Here is a 10456-nt window from a genome sequence, read left to right as displayed (position 1 = left end):
GGTATTTACCCTAAAGATACAAACGTAGTGATCCAAAGGGGCACGTGCACCCGAATGTTTATAGCAGCAATGTCCACAATAGCCAAACTATGGAAAGAACCTAGATGTCCATCAACAGATGAATGGATCAAGAAGATGTGGTATATATACACAATGGAATACTATGCAGCCATCAAAAGAAATGAAATCTTGCCATTTGCAATGACATGGATGGAACTAGAGGGTATCATGCTTAGCAAAATAAGTCAGTCAGAGAAAGACAACTATCATATGATCTCCCTGATATGAGGAAGTGGAGATGCAACAAGCTGGAGTTAAGGGGGTAGGAGAAGAATAAATAAAACAAGATGGGATTGGGAGCGAGACAAACCATAAGGGACTCTTAATCTCACAAAACAAACTGAGGGTTGCTTGGAGGAGGGGGTTGGGTGAAGGGGGATGGGGTTATGGACATTGAGGAGGGTATGTGCTATGGTGAGTGCTGTGAAGTGTGTAAACCTGACTATTCACAGACCTGTACCTCTGGGGATAAAAATATATTATATGTTTATAAAATAATTTTAAAAAATTTAAAAACAATGGTAATTTCCGACCAATATCCCTCATGAATATGGATGCCAAGATTCTCAACAAGATCCTAGCTAATAGGATTCAACAGGAAATTATAAAATTTATCCACCATGGCCAGGTAGGATTTATCTCTGGAATGCAAAGGTGGTTCAATATTTGCAAATCAATCAATGTGATAGAATAAATTATTAAGAGAAGTGAAAAGAACCACACTGTTCTTTTGATGCAGAAACTGATGCTGAAAAAGCATTTGAAAAATGCATCTTTTCCTGATTAATACTCTTCAGAGTATAAGGATACAGAGAACATTCCTCAACTTCTTAGAATAAATTTTTGAAAAAAGCACAGCGAATATCATTTTCAATGGGGGTATGCTGACAGCCTTCCCACTAATATCAGGAACAAGACAAGGATGCTCACTCTTGCTACTATTGTCCAACATTGTACTAGAAGTCTTAGCAACAGCAATCAGGCTATAACAACAAAAAATAAATAAATAAAAGGTATTCAAATTGGCAAAGAAGAATTCAAACTCTCTTTGCAAATGACATGATACCTGATATGGAACATTCAAAATACTCCACCCCCAAATTACTAGAATTCATACAGCAATTAAGTAGTTTGTCAGGATATAAAATAAATGCACCGAAATCAGTTGCTTTCTCATACACTAACAATGAAACTGTAAAAAGGGAAATTGCAGAATCAATTCTATTTACAATAGCACCAAAACCCCTAAGAATAAACCTAGACATCCATTTGATAAACCCATTAGAATAAATCCATTTGGATAAACCCATTGGAATAAACCTAAACATCCTATTTAAAAATAGTTTATTTATTTATTTGACAGGGAGAGAGACAGAGAGAGAGGGAACACAAGTAGGGGGAGTGGGAGAGGGAAAACCATTCTTCCCACTAGGCAGAAATCCCAATGCAGAGCTTGACCCCAGGACTCTGGAATCATAACCTGAACCAAAGGCAAACGTCTAAAGACTGAGTCATCCTGGTGGCCCATGTGTGTCTGATCTTTAAAACCACCTATCTGTGTCCATTGTTACAGCAGTCAGGACAGACTAAGACAGTGGCACATGAGCCCAAGCATATGTGCTCTGGTGTTTTCCTGCTACATTTACTCTGAATATTACTTGATAGTTTCCTTCAGTGAGGTTCAAGGACTTGATTATGGATTTATCACATGTTCCCTCCTACAGATAGGACTATCCTGCTGTCTATTCTAGGACTCTGTGAAGAAAACACAGTGGACACACGGAGGGAGATCCTTGGTTCAAGGGACTCTTGGTTTCCTAGGGATGGCGTAACTTTAAGGATGCTGTTTTTTCAAGTCTTCCTTATGAAGTCGATGTGATGATCCTGTGGGATTTGATCCTGATCATCACATTGAAGACTTGTGTTAAACTGATTGCCATGAGGTTAAGCACTTTTGTTCTGTTGGTCCTTTTAGGATTCTTGTATGTATTTTGTAAGTATAACTATGATATGCCTTAGAATTTGTGGACTTTTGTTGAGTATAATGGGTATTCTCTGTATTACTTGGATTATGATGTCTGTGTCCTTCTTATAGTGGGGAACTTTTCAGCAATTATTTAATGAAATAAACGTTTCCCCCTTTTTCTTGCTCTTCATTTTTTGGGACTCATGATAGAAATGTTATTATGTTTGAATAAGCCACTAAGAACTCTAAGTCTACATTTGTTGTCCATTACCTTGGTTTCCTAATGCTTTTCAGTCATTGTTTTCTATAATTTAATCTTCCATATCACCCATTCACTCCTCTCCTTCATCCATCCTCATTTTTTATGGCCTCCACTTGGGATTGCATCTTAGTTTCAGTATTTCTAATTTGGGCCTCATAGATTTTAGTTCATTTATCTCTATAGTAAAGGTTTCTCTAATGTTTTCTATCCTTTTTTGAATTCCAGCTAATATAGTTATAATCATTTTTTTTAAATTCTAGTTCAGACACCATATTTATTAATTAATCTCTGACCATGAGATTTACAACGTGTTTATTCTTCTGGAGCGAATTGTAACATCCTTTTTTTTTTTCCAGGAAATGAAAGAACAGAAAAGGAAAAAAGCACAAAAATTAAAAAAAAAAAAGTAAATCCTGGGTTTGTTTTGGTCTGCTCTCTAAGAGAATATAGAACACAGTAAATAAAAAAATAAATATAAAACTAAATGAAAATAGAAAAATATACAATATATTTTTAAAAATAAAAAAGAAAAAGAAAATACAAAAAATAATTAAAAAAAGGATAATGTCAATGATATTTTGATAAGGATCACATTCAATGTGTAGATTGCTATAAGCATGATACACAGTTTATCCCTGTTTATTCTTCCAATCCATGAGCAAGGAATGTTTTCCCATCTCTGCCTTCCTCAATTTTTTTAATGTCTTCCATAGTTAATAGTGTACAGGCCTTTTACTTCTTTGGGTAGGTTTATTCCTGGTATATTATGGGTTTTGGTACAATTGAAAGGGAATCAATTAATTTATTTTTCTTCAGTCACATTTTTAGTGTATAGAAATGTTAAAATGTATATGGAACCAAAGAAGACCCAGAATCAACAAGGGAATGTTGAAAAAGAGAACCAAAACTGGGGGCATCACTATGCCTGACACCAAGCTGTATTACAAAGCTGTGATTATCAAGACAGTGACACTGGCACAAAAACAGTCACATAGATTAAAAGAACAGAATAGAGAGCCCATAAATGGACCCTTACCTCTGTGTTCCACTATTCTTTGACAAATAAGGAAAGGACGTCTAAGTGGGAAAAGAAAGTCCTTCCAATTAATGGTGTTGGGAAGATTGGATAGCCACAGTAGAATGAAGCTAGACTGTTTTTTCATACCATACACAATGATATACTGAAAACCAATAAAAGACTTCAATGTTAAACAGAAATCTACCAAAATCCTAGAGGAGAATACAAGTAACAACTTCCACAACCTTGGTCTCAAAAGCTCTTAAAAGACACATTTCTAAAGGGAAGGGAAAAAAAAACAAAAATAACCTATTGGGATTTCATCAAAATAAAGATCTTCTGCACAGCAAAGTAAACAGCAAAACTAAAATGCAATCTGCAGAATGGGAGAGAATACTTGCAAATGACATTACAGATAAAGCGCTGCTATCCTAGATCTATAAAGAACTTATGAGAATCCATAGTATCTCATGGTTTGAATCTGAGAAACAAACAGGGTTTCGGAGGGGATGCATGTGGAAGGATGGGTGGTGAGTCTGGTGGTGGGTATTATGGAGTGCTTGGACCACTGTGTGTGGTGCATAAACAATGAATACTGGAACACTGAAAAAAAAATTAAAATGACTTCAATGCTATATTACCAACAAAATAAATTTAAAAACAATTTTCTTGTAAAAAAATAAAGCTCACATTTCAGTTAACCAAAAAAAAAAAAGAAGAACTTATCAAACCTAAGACCCAAAAAACAAAACATAGTTAAAAAACTGGACAGAAGACATGAATAGACACTTCTCAAAAGAAGACATACAAATGGCTAATAGACACATGAAAAAAATGTCTAACATCATTAGCCTTCAGGGAAATTTGAATCAAAATCAAATTGAGGGGGGAACAAGATGGCAGGGAAGTAGGAGGAGGCACCTTTTCAACCTGTACCCTTAAGTGAGCTGATTACCTACCAAAGAACTCCGATCACCCATGAAATCAGCCTGAGATCAGAATTACACACATCTGGATCTCTACAGGGGCAGAATATGCAAGTGGGCAGGTAAAGTGGAGTGGGAATGGCGGACTGATATTGGGAGATAAACAAAAGAGGGAGGGAGCCACCAGAGGCGACAGGTTGAAAAGTAATACCCCCAATACGAGCAAGAGTGCCCTGCGTCTGGGGACCAGCATTAACTTGGATACTGGTTGAAATCACTCCAAAAGACCAAAGGATCATGGGGGGGGACGAAATTGTGGATATGGGTGTGGCTAGGCCAAGGGCTTAAGTCCCCGGTCCTAGGACAGCCTCCCCTGGCGCTGAGCCAGAGAGAGTGTGGTGGAGAAACCAGGTCTTGGTCCCTAAGCCGACAGAGCGCCAGAGAACGCGGGGGTCCAGCTCCTGTGAGGGGATGGGAGCCATGACGAATGGCAGAATACGAAAGCCCTGCTATACAGCCTGAGATGTGTGTGCCCCACATTCTCCCTTGTGAGAGGTACAAAGGCTCAGCTGGCGCCCTTTGATATGTGCCATGGTTTCAGAGCCTAAGACACGTGCACCAAACTCTCCCACCAGAGAGGTGCATAAAGGCCCAGCCTGGTGCTCTCGGACCTGCGGCCCGCTCTCAGAGCCTGAGACCCGTGTGTGATCCACAGCCTCCCCTGAAAGAGGTAGGCATAAGCCGGGCACTCTTAGACCCAGAAAGACCAGGCACTCCCAGCCCTGGCCAGCGGCAAAATCTCAGTGTGCGATTGCTGCTTGGAAACTCTCTGGCGGTCTGGAGCTGCCCAGACAGCTGCACTGTTGTGGCTTTGGGTACAAGTAAAAGATCCTGTGTCCCCAGGGACAGCAACTAAGAACCTGCTCTGCCAGCAGCCAAGGGGGAACTTATTTGGGCTCTGCAGCCAGACTGAGAGGGAGGCTTTTCTTTGAGAGGGAGATCAGAGTGCAGTTTGTTTTCCTCTAAAATTTAGCCACACTAATCCAAAAGAAAAGAGAGAAAGCCCAAATTTATAAAATTATGAATGAAAAGGGAGAGATTAAAACTAACACCAAGGAGGTAGAAACAATCATCAGAAGTTATTATCAACAGTTATATGCCAATAAGCTTAGCAACCTATATGAAATGGATGAATTCCTGGGAAACTGTAAACTACCAAAATTGAACCAGGAAGAAGTCAACAACATGAATAGACCGATATCTAGTCACGAGATTGAAGCGGTGATCAAAAACCTCCAAAAAAACCAAGAGTCCAGGACCTGATGGATTCCCTGGGGAATTCTATCAAATTTTCAAAGAAATAACACCTATTTTCCTGAAGCTGTTTCAAAAAATTGAAGCAGAAGTAAAACTTCCAGACTCTTTCTAAGAAGCCAGCATTACCCTGATCCCCAAACCAGGCAAACACCCTACCAAAAAGGAGAATTTCAGACCAATCTCACTGATGAATATGGATGCTAAGCTTCTCAACAAGATCATAGCAAACAGTATCCAATGTCAATTAAAAAGATTATCCACCACGACTAGGTGGGATTCATCCCTGGGCTACAAGGATGGTTCAACATTCCCAATCAATCAATGTGATAGAACAAATTAATAAGAGAAGAGAGAAAACCACATGGTCCTTTCAATCAATGCAGAAAAAGCATTTGACAAAATCCACCATCCGTCTCTGATTAAAATGCTTCAAAGTATAGGGATAGAGGGAACATCCTTGAACTTCATCAAATCTATCTATGAAAGACCCACAGCAAATATCATCCTCAATGGGAAAAAGCTTGCAGCCTTCCAGTTGAGATCAGGAACACGACAAGGATGCCCACTCTCACCACTCTTGTTCAGTATAGTATTAGAAGTCCTAGCAACAGCAATCAGACAACAAAGAGAAAAAAAAATCCAAATTGGCAATGAAGAATAAAACTCTCTCTCTTTGCAGATGACATGATTCTTTATATGGAAAACCCAAAAGACCCCACCCCCAAACTACTAGAACTCATACAGCAATTCAGCAATGTTGCAGGATACAAAGTCAATGTACAGAAATCAGTGGCTTTCTTATACACTATTAATGAAAATACAGAAAGGGAAATTAGAAAATTGATTCCATTTACTATAGCACCAAGAACCATAAGATACCCAGGAATAAACCTAAACAAAGAGGTAAAGAATCTGTACTTGAGGAACTACAGAACACTCATGAAAGAAATTGAAGAAGACACAAAAAGATGGAAGACCATTCCATGCTCTTGGATCAGAAGAATAAACATTGTTAAAATGTCTATACTGCCTAGAACCATATATTTTTAATGCCATTCCAATAAACATTCCACCGGTATTTTTCAAAGAGCTGGAGCAAATAATCCAAAATTTGTATGGAATCAGTAGAGACCCCGAATCACTAAGGAAATGTTGAAAAACAAAAATAAAACTAGGGGCATCAGGCTACCTGATTTCAAGCTTTACTACAAAGCTCTGATCATCAAGACAGCATGGTACTGCATTTAAAACAGACACATATACCAGTGGAACATAGTAGAGAGCCCTGATATGGAACTTCAACTCTATTGTCAAATAATCTTCAAGAAAGCAGGTAAAATATATACACGGAAAAAGACAGTATTTTCAGTAAATGGTGTTGGAAAATTTGGACAGTGAAATTGAGAAGATGAAATTCAATCATTCTTTTACACAATACACAAAGGTAAGCTTGAAATGGATGAAAGACCTCAATATTAGGCAGGGGTCCATTAAAATCCTGAATAAGAACATAGGCAGTAACTCCTTGACATCAGCCAGAGCAACTTCTTTCAAGATATGTCTCCATAGGGAAAGGAAACAACAGTGAAAATTATTTTTTTTTACTTCATCAAGATCAAAAGCTTCTGCACAGCAAAGGAAAGTAAAAAAAAAAAAAAAAAAAACACAAAGAGGTAACCCACTGAATGGGAGGAGATATTCACAGATTACAGTATGGACAAAAGTCCAAGATCTATAAAGTTCAAGATCTATAAAGAACTTATATAGATGTCTAAGATCTATAAAGAACTCCTCAAACTCAAGACACACAAAACAGATAAGAATTTCAATCAATGGGCAGAATACATGAAAAGACACTTCTCCAATGAAGACATACAAATGGCTATCAGACACATGAAAAAAATGTTCATCATCACTAGTCATCAGGGAGATTCATATCAAAACCACTTCTAGATGGCACCTTACACCAGTTAGAATGACCAAAATGAACAATACAGGAAAATATTTATGTAGGAGAGGATATGGAGAAAGGGGAACCCTCTTACACTGTTGGTGGTAATGCAAGTTTGTGCAGCTGCTTTGGAAAATGGTGTTGAGATTATTTAAGAAATTAGAAATAGAGCTTCGTTTTGACCCTGCCATTTCACTACTGGGTATTTACTCCATAGGTACATATGTAGTGAAAAGAAGGGCCATTTGTACCCCAATGTTTATAGCAGCAATGGTACAGTCACCAAAATGTGGACAGAACTGTGATGTCCTTCTGCAGTCGAATGGATAAGGAAGGACTTGTCCATATATAATATGGAGTGTTATGCCTCCATCAGAAAGAATGAATACTCAACTTCTGTGTCAACATAGATGGGACAGGAAGAGATTATGCTGAGTAAAATAAGTAAAGCAAGGAGAGTCAATCATCATATGGTTTCACTTATTTGTGGAGCATAACAAATAGCATGGAGAACATGGGGAGATGGAGAGGAGAAGAGAGTTGGCTGGAAATTGGAAGGGGGAGATGAACCATGAGAGACTGTTTCTGAAAAACAATCTGAGGGTTCACTGAAAGGATATTTTAAAAATAAATTTTAATATCCACCACCAGGTGGTGGGTATTATAGAGGGCATGGATTGCATGGCACACTAGGTGTGGTGAAAAAATAATGAATACTGTTATGGCGAAAATAAAAATAAAAATAAATAAATAAATAAATAAATTTTAAAAAAATGTACAAAATATTTTTAAAAAGTTGCACAGAAATCCAAAGACAATTCTGTTCATAGATTAGAATTTTATTTTTTCAGAATGCCATCTATACAATATGATCCATACTTGTTTTAACATCTATAGTATTGAATCTAGATCTGCAGCTGACTATATAGTCAGACAACATGCAAATACAGCCTTCCCTCTGCTGATTAAAATGAGGTCAGCCTGGACCCTGCGGCTGAGAAAGGAACCCTAATCCCAGGAATCCCAGGTGTGTGTTCCATTCAGTTATCATGACTGAATGTATAAAACTCACTATGGCGATTACGCTTGGCTGCATTTTCCTTATTGCCCTATTAAAAGGCAATTTATTGGGAACAAGAGACATTGAGAATGTAAGAGGATTTGAGTGAACAAAACAGTGAATGAGTGACAATTTCCTGACCAAGATATATTGTGTCTTCAGGTGTCCAGTGTTAGATGCAGCTGGTGGAGTCTGGAGGAGACCTGGTGAAGCCTGGAGGTCCCTGAAACTCTCCTATGCAGCCTCTGGATTCACCTTCAGTAGTTACTGGATGAGCTGTCTCTGCCAGGCTCCAGGGAAGGAGCTGCAGTGGGTTGGGGAAATTAAAAGTAATGGAAGTAGCATAAACTATGCAGACCCTGTGAAGGGCCGATTCACCATCTCCAGGGACAATGGCAAAAACACACTGTATCTGCAGATGAACAACCTGAGAGCTGAGGACATGGCCCTGTATTACTGTGTGAGAGACACAGTGAGGGGACATAACTGTGAGACCAGACAGAAACCTGTGTAGGAGGGGACCTGGACCTCCAGGGGGTGCACACCACTCACCAAATCTCTCTTTAAGCCCCAGGAGCAGCTGTAGATGGTGCTTATGAGCAGGTTTCCTGCCAGCGTCTGGGGCTTCATCTCCATAGAGCACTTTCCCCTCAGGAAGCCTCTCTGGACACATGATTCTGTGCTTACTTCTTCACTTTCTGACTTAGAAAATCTGTTCTAATGGGAAAACAACTACACAAAATTAAAAAAAAATAGATATAAATACACAAAGTACAGAGTCAGTTACATTGTTTGTTCCCATCCCTAAGTACCAATGGATTACAAATATTCTGGTGCTCACCAATTGAACCTTTACAGGAATCCCAGCAGCACCCAGTATGCATCCCAGGTCCACCCAGCTCACAGTGCAAACTTTCTAAAAGGAATGTCCATGCTGGACATAAGGCTACAGAGTCATCGACAATGCAACATAACAGAAGAAAGACCCATAATAGGGTCACTGTCTTGAACCATGCTCAAAGTATTAATACAGTGACAGTCTGGGAAAGCAGAGGAATCCTCAGCCATACATGGTGTGAAAGTGGAGTCTGAAGATCACACACACACACACACACACACACATACACACACACACGAGTATGTAAAACCATCACCAACTTCATCATCGTGTGTGCTGATAGTGGGGCAGGTATCTTAGCAAGGTGTAAATGCTTGGAGAGAATACGGGAAGGACAGTGGCTCAGGATGTGTGTTGCATGTCAGTGGTGGGGACAAGGTCCTGCTTATGTGAGTAACTTGTGTGGAGTCAACCTTCCACCTGCATTGAAGTAAGGAGATCCCATGGGTCTGGATTTCCCATGTGTGGAGTATGAGGAGAAGTGAGAGGAATGAAGATCAAGGAGCTAGCAAGCAATGGTCAAGGAATACAGCGTGATGACAAATTCCACTAGTACAAGTACAAAACTAGTGAGAACAAAAAGAGAGAAAAGGCCATCCTAAGGAGAAAAAGGTCTGAGTTTCTGGAAAATGAGGAATGATCTATGGAGGCAGCATAACAGAATTGCACTATGTTGCTATAGAGAATTTTCATTCTAGTCAGAATTAAAAAGTACAGTCTAGGTCCATGATGACTGAAAAGAAATAAGTCCATGAAGTCATTAGGAGGCATACACGTGTCCATCCTCCTTACAAGCCTCAGCAATGTTGGAAAAATCTCAACAAAAGGAGAGTCCACAGGCGTTAGGTATGCTCTGTGGGATGTCAGCTGATATTGCTGCAGAGATGGGTCCTCTTCATGCACTGGTGACCAGGAAAAAAGACTCCTGGTTTGAGGCAAACAGTGGCTGCCATTTCCAAGTGGGGCCTGTAGCTCACAGCTGAGGTTAGCAGTGGAAT

General features: G+C 39.3%; 1 gene segment (V, D, J or C); it reads left to right on the top strand.

Moving 5' to 3' along the window:
* Window positions 1–680: 680 nt before the first annotated feature.
* On the top strand, window positions 681–9074 carry LOC116583935. The segment is given in 2 exon segments: window positions 681–688; window positions 8723–9074. Coding segments are annotated over 2 exon segments (360 nt in total).
* Window positions 9075–10456: the final 1382 nt, after the last annotated feature.

The sequence above is a fragment of the Mustela erminea genome, chromosome Y (genome assembly GCF_009829155.1).
Source record: "Mustela erminea isolate mMusErm1 chromosome Y, mMusErm1.Pri, whole genome shotgun sequence".
Classification (NCBI taxonomy): domain Eukaryota; kingdom Metazoa; phylum Chordata; class Mammalia; order Carnivora; family Mustelidae; genus Mustela; species Mustela erminea.
The sequence above is the reverse complement of the archived record's forward strand: the minus strand, read 5'-3'. Positions and strand labels throughout refer to the sequence as shown.